The 21089-nt window shown below is 44.4% G+C and overlaps 1 protein-coding gene across 1 annotated transcript in view; it reads left to right on the forward strand.

Annotated features, from left to right (window-relative positions):
• INPP5A (inositol polyphosphate-5-phosphatase A) overlaps window positions 1–21089 on the forward strand; it is a 259357-nt gene that overhangs the window by 69741 nt on the left and 168527 nt on the right. Inside the window, exons 3-4 of the mRNA XM_075026659.1 lie at window positions 10378–10478; window positions 12387–12474. Of these exons, the coding sequence (XP_074882760.1) occupies window positions 10378–10478; window positions 12387–12474 (189 nt within the window). The remainder of the gene's footprint in view (window positions 1–10377; window positions 10479–12386; window positions 12475–21089) is intronic.

Genomic DNA, 21089 nt, shown 5'->3' on the forward strand with positions numbered 1-21089 from the left:
GACATTACAGAATTCTACTTTTTCCTGTGTGCGGTACTCCTGCCATAGGTGGATATATATATCCATCTGTAATATGGATCTTTATACATAAAGTGGAGTACGGTGAGTGTAAGCCCGTGCCCAGCAAAGCCGCACAAATGTGCGAGGTGTCCCGTGGTGCAGTTCAAACGCTGAAGCGGGACTGTCTCGGCTGGGCGAGGTATGCACCGCTGCTGCTGCTGCTGCGGGGGATGCAGCGGCCAGCCCTGGTGTGAGCTGCCCCCAGCGCCGCCGTGTTGGCCAAGGGTTTGCTTTGGTGACAGCGAGACGGCTTGCTCCTCTGCCTCTTGGGAAGGTGAGGGCAGGATGGCAGCACAGTGGGGTCTTGGGCACCTTTGTGGGATCTTCCGCACTCCGCTTTCAGTGCGGAGTTTGTTGCTCTGATTGCTGTCCCAAAAAAGAGATGATTGGTGTCTGTGTGCGGTCTGCAGATGGGTTGCATGTAGTGTTAAAATGTTATTAAAGCCTTTCGATAGGTGTATTTAAGCTCCATTTATTCCAAGTGTGATGATTTTCCCTGAGCTTTACTCTCAAAGTCCCTTTGAGTCCCCCCACACACAGGTGTTTTCTGTGACTTCAAACCTAAAAATAAGTCAATTACTTCGCTTCAAATGTGGCTGAAAGAAAAAAGTGACTTAGAACAACTCTTAGTGTGTATAGATGGAACTGACGTTAAAATAGGAAGCACAATTTTCTGAGGTGGACTACACAGACTTTTAAACATAATTGATGGCTGATTTGCAACAGTCAGGCTACTAGTGCATATGTCAGTGAAACTAATTCCCTTAATACCATTAACCACCCTACCTGTATAATTACTAAGTGATTCACTGTTTTTCTTCCAGCATATTTGTCTTTTTTAGTAATATTCATAAAATCTTTGAGTCTTCTCTTTCATTAAAGAATTTGATCATAACCATTAAGAATCTTGATAATCTCTGTGGTAGCATAGGTGGTTATTTTAAATGCTATGGATTTGCAGGCTGTGTTTTGTTTTAGACCCTAGTAATAAGAAAATCACATTTTGCACGTGTGTAATGTATGAAGCTGACAACATTCGTTCACTTGAATGCTTTTAGCAGCCCCTGTTAACTGGCTGGTTAGAATAGGCTCTAGGCTACCAAAATTTTTGGAAGGTGTGGGGAATGATGTGTAAGTGATTTTACAAGAGACTTTTTTTTTTAAGTTAAAAAAAAACAAAAACAAAACAAAACCAAAAACAATAAAATGCAGAACAGAAGCTATGGTTGGAAGATAAATGTCCCTGAAGACAGGGAATGCTGTAATGGGATGAACTATCAATGATAAAAGATATCCAGCTTACTGGGCATCAAGTTTAGGGAAGGAGGAGAACAAACAACAAGCAATTGTTTTGTTAAAAATTGCCTCTATACCACACAGAGGTGATTAAGAGGAGAAGACAGTTTGCCTGTCAGGAGTGTCTTTGCTGGGGAGGTTGTTTTCTTTTGTTCGTGCAGTAAACGGTGGCCCGGTCAGAAGTGTCAGCTATTCACTTCTAGCTCTTGGGTGGCAACAGTTGTGACCTGGACTTGCGTTGATTGTGTGGGGACAGAGTGAAAAGGTACAAGGTTGTCAGTGTGTTGTGGAACAGCTTAGCATGTCCCATGCCTTGGTTGGTTTGTTGAGCTGGAGAAATGTGTAAGCATGTTGTAAAGGCAAATGGGATCGTTAACGGTGTTGCACAGTGACTTGGAAGGATGTCCTGAGGCAGCTGTGCCAGCCTGGCTTTGCTAAGGCAATGCTGCATGACTGGTACGTCCAGCAAAATCAGTCTGTGGCTAGGAAACTCATCTGCCTCCTGTGGTGTTATTATGCCTGTCATCAGCCTGAGCACTGCAGAAGGAACCGGGCAGTTCAGTAACGTGCTCTCTTCTGCTTTGCACTCTGCGCGACTTCCAACAGCAAAATCTGTGCGCTTGTTAGAAGTAGAAGCAGGCATTATGGGGGAAGGATGTTGCAAAATCCCAGGTTTTGCAGAGTTTGCTCTAGTTTCTAGTGTTCAAAGCAGAAAGTAGTATCTGCAGTTGAAAACAGTCCACTGGAATCAAGATAAAAGAAAGAAGTCTTGTAAGCAAGTATATCACACCATGCACTTGATAATAAGAAATAGCAGCAAACAGGGAAAAACTGTCTTTATGGGGAGGCAGAATTCAGCAAAGTCCTAATGCTGGTTATTATGCCCCATCTCTTAACTGTGACTAGTTACTGGTAACTTGGGTCTTCAATATTTTAATTTAGACTCCCATCCTCTTTTCAGTAAAAATTCTCTTACCCCAAAAACATACCTTGGAAACAAGGAGGGAAAGTGGCTCTTCAGAGGAGAGTGAAAACAGATTGTGAGAACAGTAGTTTGGAGCATTTTGTGTGTGATGGGGAAGAGTTTAGTGTTTAACAAGAAATTGGATGATATGATGAACTAGATGTTATGCAAATGCTGGAGTATTCACAGAACATGCAAATAGGATTATTGTCCTACTTGTGTAAAGTGCCCAGTACCCAGGCTTACAACCTTAATGTTAGGTCACAGGAAAAAAATAAGGAGGAACAAGAAATTTCAAGAGCATCCAAGGAGCTGTTTGCAAAGGAGGGCTGTAGGGGCACATAGAAAGGACTTTTGTTGATTTATTTATTTACTTAGGGGTTTTTTTTCCCCTTTTCACCCCCCCTTTCCCCATCTTCTACTTTCTTCAGCTGCATTGAGCCTAGTGTTTGGAGTGGGAGGAGTTAGGGAGCTGGAGCTATTGAAAATCTCTACTAATTTTAGTAACGATCTTCTTGTGTAGCATTCATGGCAGATGGTCATTTTAGATGAAAATATGGAGGCAGAGGGATTTTTTTCCCCTAATGCAATTTTCCATGTTGCTTAATGTGTTTGAGAGTATTTAGAGCCTTTATTTGTAGTAATGCAGAAGTTAAAAGTTCACCTAAAAACTAAAGGTCATCTTGGCGTTGCTGCATGGGAACTTTGTCTATTAGCTGTTTTAAAGAAAGAAGGGGGGGGAGAAACCACCCACCAACCCAATCCACAGCCACTCAGTAAAGTTGTTTAATTGTTCTAGTGGACTTAATCCTGTTTGTTTAACTAGAAAGGGTGATTAACCGAAATGTTCTGTTACAGACCTGCAACCAGCAACCCTTGCTAGCTTAGATCTTGGCCCTTTTTCAGATGGGTGCTTTCTCCCCAGGTAGGGTTGTTTTGGGTTTTTTTTTGTTTGTTTGAATCCATAGCCTGAAAACAGAGTAGAAACGCCTGCCTGCGCCACACAACGTACGCATGTACGGGTGGTAGCCCATTTCCCAAAGCTGAAGCCTCGCTGCAGATGGTTTGGTGAGCAATCCCGGCGGGAAGGCTGGACCGCGTCTGGGCCACCCGGGGGGACGCTGGGTGCCAGGCGGCCAGCAGCCAGCCCAGCCCTGACATCACGGAAACTTGCGGCATCCTGCGCCTGCCGCAAGCAGAAAACGGGTCTGGCGCTTGCTGCCTGCCTCTGCTTGCTCCTTACAGCAACAAGCTGTGACTTGGTGTGCCATCTCCAGCACCCAGCAATGAAAACGATAGGTGTTCCCCGTCCCCACGGAGGAGAGCCCTTCTCTCGTGGTGGTGGGCAAGTGGCTCGGCCACTGGAGCGGGGAGGTGGCGAAGAGCGGCGTGCTCCCCGGGGTCCATTGCCTGCTGCCCACGCTGCTGCTGTCGAGGTGCTGTAGGTGCCGCGTCCTCGGGGAACAGAGGCATGGCGGGTGGCTGTGCAGGGAAGATTATTCAGGGCTTTCCTAGTTGGCAGCGTACACTCCAAGTTAATCCCTCTGCCTTACTAGTTTGTATGTTGGTTCCTTTTTCTATAGTGTGCATTAATGCTTGAACATAACCTGTATTTGGAAATACATTTTTCCCTTACTCTCAACCCTTCTTACTGTTTTCTATCATGTAAGCTTTGTTAAAAAAAAAAATATCTACCTGCTTAAGCTGAAAATTTCCCATGTATGTGCCTCATCAGAGTTTTGGGGGGAACTTCCAGGCAACAGTGCTTCCTCCTTCTGTAAATGAGACTTAAAAATACTCATTTTTGATTTTGAAAAAATAAGTGTACGTCCATGCCGGTAGTAACAGTTTCTTTATAAAGCTGTGCTACCTGCAGGCTTCAGAGCAGGGACGCGATGGTTCTGGTTTTGGCACATTTGAAGGGCTGTGTTTCACCCATCCTTCGTTGGCGTCCGAGGTGGAGAGGCAGGCAGGGGCAGACCCAGGAGCTCCCCCGGGACCTGCCGGCCAAGGCGGGGAAGGAGGAGCACCAGGGTGGGATGCAAACCCCAAACAGTGATGGGGACTGTGAACAAGGGCGAGGATGCCGGGCAACTGGAGCGTGGGTATCTCAGAGCTGGGGGGAGCCCTGAGCTGCGGCTGTGGTGGAGCCCTGCTGTGGGTGCAGGTCTGGGAGTGCCTCGGGGCTGTCTGCTCTGCCCTGAGCTGCAGGGTGAGGAGCCCTCTGTGGACATCCCTCCTCAAGCTACTCAACTGACAGAGTGATAGGGAAGGGTGTAAAGCTGCTTAGCCAGCTGATGACAGTGTGTTCCTACATTCCTTTGTAAGAGTTTAAGGAAAAAACCCTTAAGGAATTACTTTAGAATGATGCTGCAGTGTCATTAACAGTAAAGATCTCAAAATGCCGGTTGTGGAGTTACTTATCAGATATGCACAGCAGAGGTAATTGCAAGTCAGTCTCTTCCTGTCCTTAGTTTACTGCATACCATTAAATTACATTAAAATTTAAGTAGCAATTGCTGGATAATGACTTCCTTGGCTGTGGTCACACTGTGCTATGGTAATGCACCAGAGGTGATGTCAGCTGTGGATACTCAAATGTGTGTTGAGGTTGTACAGCAGTAACCCCTTCACACAGGCTTTCTTTAAACAATGACTTTATGCCCCCAAAACACAGCTGACTTGCAGGCACAGGGGGCAGTGCTTCTCCCCTTTGTAGGTCAGATGCCAGGGGTTGTTTTGTGTCCTGCCCAGCGCTGTCCTGCCTGGGGGCGAGGGCAGGCTCATACTGACCACGAAACGTAAATCCCCTTCTCCTCCACTTGTTCTCTCCCTGCAGTCCTCTGCCTTGTGGGCTTCACTGATCTCCACTCAACAAGCAAGGCAGAAGTTTAGCTGCCAAACCTCTGCTACAAAGTCTTTGAACAACTTGGATCAAGTCTATCAGGTTGTTCATGTAGACAGACTATGGATAACATAACTTAATTTTTCTTGATGGGGGGACTGAATTCAAGTTCCATAGGCACCCTTATTTTCAGCATTTCTAAATTGTAGAAGAACACTTTCAGATTTTAACAATGTTCCTGTCATGGCTAAGGTGTAATGTCAGATGTTTCATGTCAATAGAAGACGACCCTGTTTCAGTGATAGGGAATTTCAGAATGATTTAACCAAAAAAACCACTATGGCTATCATCAAAGTCTCTTGAATCATGTAACAAGAGCTAGAAGTTGGATTTGTCAGTTAACATCAAATACAGAAATACAAGGAGCAGGCTCATCTGGACTACTGCCTGGGTATGCACTTGTAAAAATATTAATATTTTTTTTCCTTCTTCGGGCTTACAGAAATTGCAAATACTTGGAATGCTTTAGGACCACAAATGCTAAATTGACTTGTACATATGTCACAGTTCACAAGGAAACTAAAGCTCATATTTTGATATTTTGAGTATATTACTGTTTTGTTTTTTAAAGAAGTAATCCTGGACGCGGGACATCAAGGCTCAAGTTTCTGCCCTGCTTGGATCAAGGTCTAAAAATGATGCCCTCACCCCTGCACACACATTACCCTCTCTGGGAGACTCGTCTTGCCATTTGCAGAGCTGGCTGGCTGTGCGGTGCAGGGCTGCATGTCCTTTCCCAGCTGCTGTTGCAGCTCCAGCAGACTTTTACCTGCACTGCCCTGCGGCACGCCGGGCTTGGGGCACCCCAACTGCAAGAGTGCTCTCCTCTACCCTGTCCCCTTACCTGTCCCCTCTCCAAATAGACAAAGACCTACAGGAATGGAAAGAAGTTAACGTTATATTTTTCACTAGTTTTATATTTGTACTTAATGATGTTGGAGCTCAATTACCCGTATCCCAAAACCCAACTTCTAATTGTGGCTTCCTTTACACTATTCTTGTATATCCAGAAATTGAGAATAATGCCCAACTTTGTAAAAACATTGTGCTACTGAAGATGCAAATTCAGTGTTTATGTGATCTTGTATTTGATCTTTAACCTCTGGTAACTGAGTTTTCAGCTCTGAAGTATTCATTACTCATTATTATGTACAGTTTGTTCTTTCATAACAGTAGAAAACTAGTAAAAGGTAATGAAGCAGAGCCAATTTACTCTTAGTTGGAGGGTATTTATTATATGAGAGGATGTAACTAATATTCAGGTACGTTTTTGTGGTTTAACCTGCAAGGAATGCCAGGAAGGCCTCTTACTGCTATTAAGCCAGTGCTGTTTCCCCATTAAAAAATGGCTTATAATTATTTTTTATTTTTTAATATCTGCTGTGATTCCAAGCTCTCAAGGATTTGAATGCATACAAAAAACCTGTGTCCTGCATCTCAGTTCAGAGTCTGGAAATGTTTTCTGTTGCTGCTGCTGTAGCACAGTAAAGTTGTTCTCCAGTGTTTTCTCAAGGCAGGACTCCACATTCAAGGCTCCCTGTTACTCATTGTTCAAAAATGTGAGATAGCTTATGCCTAGATCTTACTTGAAACCATTTATTTTACTTTTGTCTTATCAGTTTATTAGTTTTATTAGCTGTGTAGGAAGATATCTTAATGAAGCAAACCGTTGTAGCAGTTAAGATGAATAATGCAATGTGCCAGCACATTCTTGCTGTGTTCGCAATAAGCAGTTACTGGATGTGTTGCTTTGAAACAGTAAGAGTTGGATATGTTTGCTTTACAAGACTAAATAGTTACAACTGTTTTCTAATTATGGTAATTTCATAGAGCTGTCCAAGTAGATAAGATCAGGACTTGGAAGCCAAAACTGATTTAGAGCAATAAAGCACATGGAGAGTTGGGACTGCATGTTGTTTAGGGACCACAAATAAGCTCTGTTATGAAGTTTGATTTCACAGGCTGTGTTTGGTTAATATTTATCTCCACGATAGTGAAGAAAATGAACCAACCAGTTAAACGTCATAAAGATGCTTGACTATTAGTTCATTGCTAATGGATTCTGTGATTGCAGGCTGCTGTCAGGTAGCCCCTTAGGCAGAAAGGAGCGTCTCTGCGGGGACGCTTGTTTCCATTCCACCGTGTCTTCCCCATGCCGTGACTACATGGGCAGACCCTCCCCTGCACCATGGGCAGGACAGTGTGCACCGCAGCCCGTGAAGCGTGCCCCTGTCAGTTGGAGCACCCAGGGAATCCGCTTGGGTACCCATCCCACCCCCCGCCATTTGGTAGAGTTGAACGCCTTTAAACATAGCGAAGTTAGTCTTGGACTTTGGTTTCCACATGTTAGGGTGGCCCTTAAGTTCCTGTTTGACAGTTCTTGCTGAAAATTAAAGTAGACATTGAGACTTTTTGGAAATTGAAACCTCTCTCCTGAATGTTGGTCGTTGTAGTCAAAAAAACAAGTTTTGTATGTTCAGAACCACTTTAGATATGTGTCCTGTTCAGTGCCGTGTTTGGTGTTGGACAAGATACTTAAGAAAAACTTCCTCAGCAAAGCTTTTTCTTAATTGTTTGTAAATCTATAAAATTAACTACTGTTAATGTAAGCTTTCGTAGTTATATCAAAGGAAAAGTATGTGCGTGTCCCAGTTGGGTGTAATTTCTTGGATTCCAGGTATTTTTTCTTTAGCCTTCTGTTTTGTAGTCTGCTTATTTTTTATTTTTTTTATTTTTTTCTATTGAACTTTCCATGGGGTCCTGCTTTAGCTCATTCTCCGTCCTTGCTGATGATGGCCTGTTTTTAAAGCAGGATTGCTACGTATCATAGTTAGGCAGAAACCGTCATTAACGAGCTAACTGAAGTGCACAAAGATCCACAAACACGCATGTGGGAGGGAGTATTCACTCTTTTCCTTTATATACTAACATTAGTGAGTAGCTTACCTCAAAATGCCTCACCGAGCAGGTTGCTGTCAAGATTTGTTTCGATGATGGGGAAGCTGAGGTACAGAAGAGGAAGTGACTTGTCTGAAATCACTCTGAAACCAGCGGCTGTTATCTCCTTTTTGCGAGTCTAACATAGCTTACATTAGAAATGCTGTAATTTCCTGGATTTACTGTGTGATCTGTAAACAGTAGTATGCCATGCTCCCGTTGGCTTTGGCGTTCACGAACCGCTGGCAGGCTTCCTCCTGCCCCGGTTGGCGCTGGGCTCGCCCCGGGCGCGCTCCGATGAACGGCGACTGCCTCGCGGCCCAGGATGCCCGCTCCAGGCTCTGTCCGAGGGGCATCCCTGAGAAGCGATGTGCCGCCAGCCAGGGTTAAGACCTCGCTGTCAACTTGCCCTCTTGCGCCCAACGGGCACGTGGGGCACGTGCTCTGGGGCGTCCTTCGAGCAGAGATAGGCAGCGTCGCCTGCGGGTGCTCGTGGGTGGTGGACGTACTTGCCGCCGGTCCGTTCCACTGTGCTTCCCTGAGCGGACTAGCTATGTTGTTGTTGTGAGAAGGTGGCAGTTAAAAGCAGGGATGGATTACGGTTTGCCTTTTGCTCAATGGAAAGCTGCTGTGTTTCAGATTTTGCTAATCTTTAATTCATTGCCTTTTTTTTTATTTTACTTGATTTTCTAACGAGATAATTTGCATGGTCAGGAGTGAGGAATTTTGTACTCTGTCATCAGATCAAATGATGATTTCTCTCTACCCTGGTTTAAAAGAAACATTTTTAAAGATCTTTTTACAGTAATATTAGTCACTATTGATTTACATAATTAAAAGCATGACTGCAAAGTTTTATTGTGTCTGTCCCGTTTCAGAGTCACAGGGTACCAGCAGCAAAAAAAATTACTATGAAAGGAGAGCTATCCCTGTTACTTTTTTCAGTTACTCTTCATTGCAGTGAGCTGAAGTTAGAACTCTTCTCAGTAATCATGCCCATCTCCTGCACATCAGTCTGCCACCCATCCCCAGTATAGCGGTGGGGGGGGATGCTATGCTCCCCGTGTGGTGGTGAATCCCGAACCTGCCAGCACCAAAGCCTGCAGAGAGGAGTTAATTTATTATTCTGCTCCAAGCAGCTCATGGAAACCAGGCCGTTCTTCCTCTGAATGGCCACATGGACAACGTGGCCTTTGTGCTGGCTGGGACCGCTGAGTGCCACTGAGTCAAAAATAAGTGAATTGTATTTCAGATTTTTAACGTGTTATTTACCGTGTATGCCTGCATCAGCACATACTTGATTATTTCAGACTGTTACCCTTTTAAAAAATAGAAATAGTTCTGTAGCTTGTGTCCATTAATTCACAAGATAAGACGACATAAAATACAAGTTGTAGAGACTCAGTATCAACACAGAGACATTTTTAGATGTGTTGTCTGCAATGCTGAATATAGTTAACACCGAGAAAATCTATAAGGACCAAATAACATTGAATGTGTGTTTAGAGTAGCAGCAAATTTATAAATATTGTGTATTTGATTTGGTGCATGCCCAAAAAAGCATACGTTCTAGGGGGTTTTTTTAGTATCATAATTGCATCCTTGTGCTGACTATTTAGTGTGTAAGATACTTGCATTATACAAGACTAACACTTGGAATAGTGTGATGGATTTACATGCCTCCTGTATTAGATACTTGTGTATATATACCACAGTGCGTGTGTTATTTAAATACTTTTGTAAATAAGATACTCCATAAATAGAAATACCAAATGTGACAGCTAATCAGCATTCTGTCATGAGCTAATTTGAGATAATTTGTAAAAGTGGGAAAAAACCCCACTTAATTCAGGTGTTCGAACTCTTCCAACTCCCAGACAAGGAGATGTTTTGATCATCTTAATGGTGTTAGGTCCTCTTTGAGATGAGTTGGAAGAGGTTCTATATTTGCTTTAAGTGACTAGGAACTAATTCATAGTTTAAAAATAAAAATATTAGCTAAAAAAAATTTAGATAATTATTATGTATTATGAGTCTTTCATGTGCATAACAAACGATGCTGGCCTTATTGCTTATTACTATTTTGCCAGTTACTTCTCTGATAACAGCTGATAGTCCTCCTTTCAGAAATAACACATGTGGATTTGTCATTTATGTTGTATGATAATAGTTGTGGATACAACTTTGTTAATAGCTGTTTATCTGTTTGTTTCAGGTTGTACATGCACACAAGCCCCACTTCATGGCTTTACACTGTCAAGAATTTGGAGGAAAAAACTATGAAGCTTCCATGTCTCATGTGGACAAGTTTGTTAAGTAAGTGTGGTGGGCTGATGCTGGCTGGGGGCCAGGTGCCCACCAATGCTGCTCTATCACTCCCCTTCTCAGCTGGGCAGGGGAGAGAAAATAGAACGAAAAGCTCGTGGGTCAAGATAAGGACAGGGAGAGATCACCTACCAATTACTGTCACAGGCAAAACAGACCTGACTTGGGGAAATCAGCTTAACTTTTACCAATCAAATAGGAGTAGGGTAATGAGAAATAAAACGAAACCTTAAAACACCTTCCCCCCACCCCTCCCTTCTTCCCAGGCATAGTTTCACTCCTGAATTCTGTACCTAACCCCCGCAACAGCGCAGGGGGATGGGGAATGGGGGTTGGGGTCAGTTCATCACACCTTGTCTCTGCCACTCCTTCCTCCTCAGGGGCAGGACTCTTCACTCTTCCCCTGCTCCAGCATGGGGTCCCTCCCACGGGAGACAGTTCTCCACTATCTGCTCCAGCGTGGGTCCCTTCTGCGGGGTCACAAGTCCTGCTAGAAAACCTGCTCCAGTCTGGGCTCCTCTCTCCACGGGGCCACAGGTCCTGCCAGGAGCCTGCTCCAGCGTGAGCTCTCCACAGGGTCACACCTTCTTTCAGGGGATATCCCCCTGCTCCGGCAGGGGGTCCTCCCCAGGCTGCAGGTAGATATCTGCTCCCCCATGGACCTCCTGGGCTGCAGGGGGACAGCCTGCCTCACCATGGTCTTGCCCACGGGCTGCAGGGGAATCTGCTCCGGCACCTGGAGCACCTCCTGCCCCTCCTTCTGCACTGCCCTGGGGATCTGCAGGGCTGTTTCTCTCGCATGTTCTCGCTCCTCTTTCTGGCTGCAGTTGCCATTGCGCAGGGCTTTTTTTCCCTTCTTAAATCTGTTCTCCCGGAGGCACTACCACCATCGCTGATGGGCACGGCCTTGGCCAGCAGCAGGTCCGTCTTGGAGCCGGCTGGCATTGGCTCCATGGGACATGGGGGAAGCTTCTAGCAGCTTCTCACAGGAGCCACCCCTGTAACCCCCCCACTACCAAAACCTTGCCACGCAAAGCCAATACAGTAAGTGAGTAGAAAGTTGTATCCAAGCAGAAGTCGTTAGCTGTGCAAAGTAACGAGCTCTGAAATATTTTTCAACCTCAGTATTTCGTATGACCTAGCGGAAGGAAGTCGCTGGCCAAATGTTTGGGCTTTGCGGCGCGTTCACCGTGGGCAGGTGTGATCCGACGATCGTCCGTCTGTCCGTCCGTCCGTCCCTCGCCTGCCGGGGGGGGTCAGGGGCCCCGCCCCGCCCCGCCGCGGTGCGGCAGCGCCCTCTGCTGGCGGCGGCGGGGTTCGGCCGAGTCCCGGCGGCCGCCGCCTTCCTCCTGCCGCGCCCCCGCGGCGGGCGCCCCCCGTTTCGTAAAAGCCGGCGGCGAGAGCGGCGCTGCTTGCGCCTCGCGCGTCACGGGCTGCTCCAGCCGCTGCCTTGAGACCCCCGCCGCCGTCACGGCGGGAAAAAAAAAAAAAAGCCCTTTTCACCCTGCGATGAACTGGCTGCGCCTGCCGGCAGGTTGACGGAGTTCAGGAAAGTAAAGGTCCAAAGCTGAGACCGCGGGGCCTCTAGCTCAAATCGCCCCGCTTTACAGAATTTTGTGGTCTTCAGAGCCTTGAGTCCTTCGCGGCTGTGTCCAGATGGCACTTGGGGATTTCGAGATTCGTGCTGGAAGCGCAGCTGATCTGGTCGGCTCCAAAGCTTGCAGGCAGGTGGCTATACCACGGGAAACTTTCGTCCCCTGAAACTCACACCAAAAGGAAATGAAGGCCTGTAGTTCCTTTGGGTGGTCCTGGGGACGTTACAGTACAGAGAGCAATGTCAAAGCGATATAGTATCTTTGCCTCGGCCTTCATATTCTCATTCTCTTCTTTCTTTTCTAGAGAATTGTTATCAAGTGATGCGATGAAAGACTACAACAGAGCTCGAGTTTACCTGGATGAGAACTACAAATCACAGGAACATTTTACGGTAAACTTCTTTATGTCACAAGTTTAGTTCATCACATGGTGAATTTCTTCTGTTCAAGTCTTTGGGGTTTTTTGATTGTTGTGGGGGTGTGAGCTCTCTCCATCATGATGAGGATTACAGCTTTACTAAGAGTGTTTACTTTGTAGGACATGTAAATGCTGGTTTCACAGAAGTGCATCCATTTAAAAATGAGTAGAATATCAGATTGTACAGAAAGTCTTTTCTTTAAAATGAATGTCTAAGGGTTTTTTTCCCTCTAATAACCAACCTTCTTGGCGGATCAGAATTACCTTCCATTCAAGAAATGTGTTACTGTCTGACAGTCTGCAGTGGTGCTAGCTCTGGAGCGTGATTAGCTGGTGACAGGGCTTGGCAAGTGTTCAAGACTTGGGTTACAAATCACCAGAGCTGATTCACAGGCTTGCTCGCCTGTGGGACCAAGAGAAGAGCCAGAGCACAAGTTTCCACTAGTAAGCGAGTGATGTTTAGGTAAACGTAAAAGCGCATGTGCAGAGTTGCCTTTTAGGCAGAGCAGAAGTGATTGTATGGTCATTGCTGGGACTGTGCAATGCACGAACAGGTCTGCTGTTTGTTTAGGTGATTATGGCTAGATTGCACGAGAAAGAACAGTCCTCCAGAGGTGAATCAGTGCCATCTCCCTGCTCTCTAGGACAGCAGCTTACTTTGCTCCCAGGATGCTGCTCCGTGGCTGTCGGTGGCTCCGAGGAGGCCTCTTGCCAGGCTCCCCGGGGGCTCAGCTCCCTGCATGTGAGCTGGTGCTGCCCGGCAGTTGAAGATAGCAACTGGGACGCATGGTTCAAACAAGGAAAAGCCAACCCCTCCAACATGCACACAAATCCCAGCTTGGTAGCATATAACTTAGGGGAATAAGAACCTAGAAAGGTTTTTATCTTGTCATTTTTTTTAGTGGCTCTGGCTAGGAGCCCAGGTAATGTGGAACTGGAGGAGAGATAGAAGGATTTTTTTCTCTTTTTCATCAAAGAGAAGAACAAGATTATCAGTTTTACTGAGCCTTAGTGGGACAAATCTTGTGTCAGGAATGTTAAAACTGTATATTGAAGATGTTCAGAAAGCCCTGGTACATGAAGGGCAGTAGGACAGAACTGCATGTTTTAAGAGTCACTTATAGCTCAGAACTGCATCCAGATAAACCTGCTCACTAACGCACACCCCACAGGGGTCCTGTTGCAGAGCTGTGGTGGACCTGCAGCAAGCACCTCCTGATAAGGTGAGAAGAGCTATCAGGGGCTCTACGTAACCTGATCAGCTTTCAGATAATCTCCAGAGGTCACTTCTCACCTAGACTTTTCTGTGATTATGGGGAAAAAAGGATAATCATCTGTGATCTTAATTTGGGAAATACAGTACAGAAGACTAATGCAACGTATAACAAAATATCTGTAACTTTTAAAAAGATGGTCATGGTACTTTATAGTATTGAAGTTATTTTACTTAACATGAGGTATGTCTATTTTTGATGCCACTATGGTGGATAAAAAGGCTCTTAGGAGGTTGACAGCAACATTAGATGTAGAGCATGTGCTGTTTGTGTCTCTGTTAAGAACTCTGTATTTTGCAAAGTTCCTGCTTAAAACAGTAACGTGATTTCTTGTTTCACATGCTAGTGTTATTTTGTAGGCACTATGTTTTCTTGCAGTATTCCCCAACCACCTTTGTAATTCTCCCTTTCCTGTCATGAATGTTACTTTGCATATCTTTTTCCTCTTATCCTGTATTTACTAAAGCTAGGCCTTCCTGGAAAAAGAAATTCTGTCAACATAGTCAATAAAGGGGAGGGGAAAAAAAAAAAGACGACTGCTTGTAGCAATATTGTTTTCCATGGAAAACAGTCTAACCAAACATGTGTTTTTTGTTACTTGATTAAATTACTCTCTGTTGAACTAGTAATTGTAAAGGTATAAAACAGGTTTGTAAAGGTGTTTGATATAGCCCCACATGACAGGGCATTTGTAAATAACACTACACCTCTCAGTAAAGCGGTGTTGAATGGCTAGGAAATGGCTCCATCAGTCTCAAATGGAGATGATCACAGGAGGAGAGCGTTTCCCATAGGAGCCCTCAGATCTTTTCAGAGGTAGGCTCATCTGCATTAGTAACCTGGCAGTGAGTGTGAAAACACTGCTGATAGAATCAACAAAGTTATTGGGAAATAACGATAAGCATAGTACCCTTGCTTGTTGGTAAGGTGTCTTCAGTAGAGAGGGGACTCCCTGTCTGGGAAGGAGCAGTTCTGGAAAGGATTTAGAGGTTGTGTTGGACAAACTAGAAATGAGCTCCTGTTGCAGTGCTGTAGCTCAAGAAGGAAAGCGATCCTTGAAAGCATAGCTAGTGGAGAAGGAGTGTAAGAAAGATGGTGATTTTATCTCTGTATACAGACATCATGAAGATAGCACGGGTGTTCTGGCACCCAGTTCTTGTGTCAGAATTTTTAAAAGCATAATGAAAAGGTGGAGGTGACTCAGAATGATGTTTCTGGCTTTTTTCTGTCATTCTTTCCAACCCATAAAAACTTTTTAGAGCTGAATCAGTTCAGTGTGGAAAAGAGAAGAATCTAAAAGATGAGCAATGATTTAATTATGCTGTGTGTTTATCACTGGGAGAAAATGCTGTGTGCTAGAGGAATATTTTATACCTTCCTTGTTAGACTTTTAGTAGTAGTGGCTTGGAACCAAAGCCAGAAAACCTAGAAAGGAGAGAGGATGCACCTTCATATTGAACTTCTTAACCTTTTGACTTCTTACAGTCTGCCTTTTGATACTTAGTGCTGATAGTCCTCATACATAGTTCCTGAGACCACTGTCATGAATCAAAGATTCGTAGAAATAACTTTTTGCACATGTGATTTGAACTGGCAGTTCTTCACCTCCTCTGTTCAGTTTTTGTGTGCATATAACTTATGCATTGGATGACTATCTGAACGGGGATTTCACCACTGTGGTGTGTCCATTTAGGGTAAAGTTTTAGTCTTATCTCCAGCGTGGTTTGGCTCGCACAATGTTATGCGTCTCCCTGTTTCCTCATTAGTTCTGTTTGATTGCAAAGTTCTTTAACTTCTGTGGGCTTTTTTCCATCCCTTCTAAGGCACAGAATTGGCAGCAGATGGTAGCCTTGTAGTTATTATATTATTACCTCTCTGTCTTTGAAATATAAACATTTATCACATATATTGTTGTATAATGCTATTTTCTTTAGAAATAGAGAAGCCCAAGTAGTTGCAGTTTGGCTAACCTTTACCCCTGCTGCTCTCATATCCCCTTTTCTAGCAGTTTTGGCATCACTTCTTCTGTAAGGCTTTCCTTGGCTTGGCTCCTGTAAAGCTAAATCAGATTTTGCTGCCCATAGTTACTCAGCTTGGCTGCATTAGGACTGGCAGTGAGATCTGAGAAAACATTTTCTGTAGTCTGTCCCTTCAGCCTGCAGCCTCTCTCTTCTAGTTCAGGGCAACCCAGGATGCATGTTTCACATGGATGTTGAGAAATAAAAAACAATGTGATACAAGGTGTCTCCCATAGAGTGATTTGGTTTTAAAAACTCTAATAATTCACTATATATTAAGGATCAAAATGGTTAATTTTGCGTCATCCCAGACACAAACAAAGTTTAATACCAGGCATTTGTCATTTATGGCCATGTATACCAAATCTGGTATCAAACAGACTGGTTTTAGGTTTGGGATTTGTGGGGAGAGAGGAGGAGGTGTCGTGACTAGAGAGAAAGCTGTGGTTTGGTTGGTTGGTTTTGTTTTGCCATAGGTGATAGGATGAAGCTGTGTGGGAGCTTGTTCCACTCAAAACTTACTAGACGACACACAAAATAAAACCCCAGCCCATAGGATGAGCAGCGAATGTACAGCCTGGGAGAACATTAGATGCCGCTGGCCCTCTGACAGCTCGCGGCAGGTCTTTGGTCCTGCTGGGGTGGTCAGCTTGCAATCTCCAAGGGAAGGGTTGAGAGGGAGAGTCAGATTTTGGCAGTGACTCTTGACCTAAGGCTTTCATTAAATCATTAAGGCCAAGCGTTATGAACTGCAGAGGTTTCACGGGGAGTGCGGGGCAGCATGCACGTGCACATGGATGAAGCAATTCATATCACACTTAGAGATGCACAGTTTTATGAAATTTAAAAATGATCTGAAGATTAATCTCTTGGCAGAAAGCTGCTACATTAGAGCTAATGCTTATCAGCTCTGGGAAGATGACAGCTTTGGAGTTAAGAGCTCCCAACAGTTATGAATGAGGCTTGTGGGTGACGACCTTTGCAAGTGTAACGATGGCTTCCCAGAAGTTTCAGATTAACTAAACAGGCAGCTCTGATGCTGTTCCAGTTATGACTGGAAATACTGATAGCAAACTAGTGTGGACAAAACTGACTTGTGTGCTAGACAGAAATTTTCAGGTACTCAAATAGCTTGGCAATGCTTTTTAAAATTCAGCCTCCTGTAAATCTCTGTTTAAAACCACGATACTTTTTTTTGGTCATATAAAATGTAATCTAGAAAGTAGATCCTAGTTTCTGTTACAGAATGTATAATTCATGAAGAGAGAAGACAGATATAAGAGGACTGAAATAAGTAGAAGTCTGAGAAGCTGAGAAATTCAGTGCAATTGTTTTATTTGTGAGCATACTCAGTGGTCTTCACTCTTAATGAAGCAGGTCTTTGCAGTTGTATTGATTTTTCCCAACGTTCTAGCATTTACATTCTCTGTTAATTTTACTGTACGTGGTATTTTTTTCATGTAAGGGGTAAATTACAAGTCTCGATGCTTTTCTGTATGGTTGGGTTTGATGAACTTTACCTGTTGATACTTCTTAAATAGCCCAAGTTAATTGTGAATAAGGTGCCTTTATTGTGGAATAAGAGCATTCATACTGAAGTTCAATAGCAGCCAGAAATAAGTTGATGTTTTCATCAAATCCGTAATTATTTTTTATATGAAAACATGTCAGTATAATCAGTGACATTTGTAATCAGATCAAAGCTAGTTTTGCTTGGTGCCCTGTATTGATTCCTGCAGTGTTCAATTCAGGTTTTAGATTGGTTAGCAAAGGCTTTCTTTTTTTTTTCTTTTTTTTTTTATTGTTAAAAGAAGGCAGAAGAAACTCCTGCATAGCTTAAAGCATACTTGCTGCGTTGAATGCCTGGTTTCAGTAGGTTGAGAGAGAATCTTTATTGCAGTAAGTCAAATCCTGAGGACTCCTGGCAAACCAGACCTCTGAGAGCAACCTTGTCACCAGCTCATGCCTTGAGTTTTTAGGGAGCATGTTAAGAGTTCCATGGTCGTTACAGTGCTTAGCTGATTTGTGGCAGCACCTGCACAGTAGGGTAGTTGCTTTACTTCTCAGTACAGATTTATTCTTTAAAAATAAACAGAATCCTCAATTGCCTGTCTGCTTGCTCAGTCCAATAGATAACCTTTGCAATGAAAAAAATGCTGTTGGGCTATACATCTGATGTGCTGAAGTTTTGGCTTGCTTCTCCTAGTAGGGATGTATTGCATTGTAATTTGTTCATTATGTAGCAGATTTTTTTTCCAATTAAAAAACAAGAAGAAAGTTACTTTTCAAAACTAGTGTTTCTGACATTAGGAAGATGTGTTTAGACAACACTGGCACCATAAACCACAAATGCTATTTTGCACTGCTAATACAAATAAATTGAAAGGAGAGAGAGGATGCTGCGCTTACATGGCTGCCTTCTTCCAAAGTTCAGGTTTGGTGAGGTAGTTATTGAAGTGAAACTTCCCTTAAACAACCACCCAGGTAACGGGCAAAGATACATTATTAATGGAGAATTCAGCATATCAGCAGGTAACAGTCCATTTTTCTGATAGGCTTTCTTCCCTCACCCCCTGCCAAATCTGTGGTTGGGTTACGGAGACCAAGATGTTTGCCTTGCTGAAGGTAACAAAGGCATCGGTCAGTTGGGAGCGTGTGTGGGTCTCCTGATGAGCAGGTCCCTAGAAAATGCCCGGGGGCTGCCATTGCACCACCTCTTCAGTGGGGCGCAAATCCTTGGTGTTGTGTAGGAGAACTGCATGTTCCTCGGGCTGCCTGTCTGCACCCCCACCCCATGCACTAGCATTTGGGGGTATCCCCATCCAACCCAGCTCCTGTCTCCCTGCACCGATGCAGTGCACGGCTGTGCTGGGAGCAGGGCAGGAGCAGGCAGCTGCAGAGGCACAGTGGTGGTCTTGGGTGCACAGCACCCACTGCTGGCTTGATGGGGGGTGGGTTACACCGGGACTGGTGGGAGCAGTAAAGATAAAGTGAGGAGAAGCACTATAAAAGAAGGCAAAATGCTCGAATTCTGTAGTAGCACAGACATTTTCTCTTGGACTAGGTAAATGAGTACACGCATTGCTGTAATGTGTAGAAAATGGTTATGCTTCCTGCCCCCGCCGGCTGTTTTTACTTGACTTCATGCACTCTATACCAGTAGTTTTTTAGATGTAAGCTAAGCTAGATAAAGTATTGGGTGACCAACAGTGGGATCTGGGAGAGACCTTTGCTCAAGTCATTATCCTTAATAATAATAACCTGAGCTAGCATGACTGGAAGGGCTCCAGTGGTGAGCAGTGTTCCTAAAAATACAGACGGGCAACGTTTTGTTCAAGTGTGTTATTTTACGTTAAAATTATATCTGCTCATTACTGAGAGAATAGTCAAGTTAATTTTTGTGAGATTAATGATATTTGAGTAATATTTTTGGTTGAGCTGAGTTCGAATAATTGGCCGTTAATTGAAAAAGGAAATTGAATTGAATTTATCTTGTACATAAATCCTGTCAGAGTTATTAATGGGTCTTAGAAAATATCGGCCTGTTCCCAGAAATGAATGGTGTACACTGATTCTCCTGAGCTTATTAGCTGTGGCAATTTAGAGTTTTGTTAAATAAAAAAGATGATTTAGGAAGAGAGACATAATTGAATTGAATATTGGGGGAAAGCACATGCCTGATTAGTTCTCAGCCCGTTTGTCCATTAACAATTTTCGGGGACTGTCGGTTTTTGCAGAAAGGCCTGTTTTCCCCAGGAGGTGGAGCTGAAGCACCAGGCTGCGGTGCTGAGCCCACCTGGCCCCGCAGCCCCTGCACCCCTGGGCCCTTTTTGGAGGAGGGTGCTGTGCCCCGCGCCGTGGCTGTGGACGCACGCTTGGACACGCACTGCCAGCGGGTGCCGAGAGCATGCCGAAGCACACACCAAGCACACGCGTCCTTCTGCGCTGCCCCGGTTGAGACAAGTGCAGCTTTCTGGGTTCTGGGAAGGCTAGGAGAAGGAGCTCTGGTGCAGCTGGGGTGCTGATAAGAAGCTTAAATTTGTAGCTATGTATCGGTGCGGCCCTCTGCTAGGCGGGAGTTTTTGGAGTATGTTTTCTTGCCGAGTTTATCCTTTACTTTAGTCTTGGTTTGAGTTTTCTTGTGCTAATTACATGAGCCTGTTTCCACCTTCTCCTTTTTTCCCCTCCTCTCCTTTCCATGGAATTTAGTGTTGTACTTGAGTTTGTTTTTATGACGGTATCTTTAAAAAATATGTCAAGCTGGAGAAGTAGGACTTAATTTCTGGTCTGAAAAGGTGACAGAAGCAGTGTCTGGCAGAGATGCTGTACCTGGAAGGAAGTATGGGGACAGGGCTGTTCTGCAAGGGGAGGTCATACCATAGGAGGAGTCAAGGGGGTGTCACTTGGCTCTGTAGACTCTGTCCTGAAATTAATTCCTATGAGGTTCATCCAGGGAACGATCTTCTGGGACGAAGAAAAGTCCACAGACTCCTAAGACGCACATGCCAAAAACCTGCAAGTATCTTGTCATCCCCAGCTTCTATGCATCACTTCGAATCAAATGTTTCCCTCTGCCTCACTGCCGTTTTTTTTTGTGTGGGTTGTTTTGTTTTTGTTTTGTTTTTTTTTTTTTAGAAATGAGTTAGTATAGACGTTTTTAATTAAGTATCAGCTTTTTAAACGAATCTTACTATGTGGTATCTTTGGGATTTTTTTTTCTTGGTACTCAAGTGCACAGGAACACGTGTAACGCTGGTGGACTGCAAGAGGATGCCTGAGGAGGCCCTCCTGTGAAATGCGAGGCAGACATCTGCACGGTGAGCCTGTGAGAGATGCTGCACAGTGGAGCACTCGATTTTGTGTTGGTGCTTGCTATTCGGGTATTTATTTAATTTGTACTTTCTGCTAATTCCAGTTCCTAGGTGAGAATAAAAGGAATAAAACCATCTGAAAAATATGTTAGTCTTCCCTATAAGTGCCCCTAAAATGCCAGAAGAAAATCTATAGCCGTGCACAGAAGTGCCTTCTGGTGAGTCATATGTGGTAGAAAAACTGAACGGGAAAAATGAGGATTTAGACTGTATGGAAATATAAGTGCTGTAAAGCCGGGTGAAGCCTCGTGGTGTCAGTGTCTTTCAGCGGTTAGATTCGTGGCCGCACTCAGTGGAGCACCGGCAAGACGTCCTTGCCTCTGCACGTCTTCCAGCAGCCTCCTTCCTCATCATCTTCGTCGTAGTACCGAATCTCTTTCCATTACAGCCTCCTGGGTTTTGAGGGTTCTTGATGAAATACATGGT

The sequence above is a fragment of the Buteo buteo genome, chromosome 4, assembly GCF_964188355.1.
Source record: "Buteo buteo chromosome 4, bButBut1.hap1.1, whole genome shotgun sequence".
NCBI lineage: Eukaryota > Metazoa > Chordata > Aves > Accipitriformes > Accipitridae > Buteo > Buteo buteo.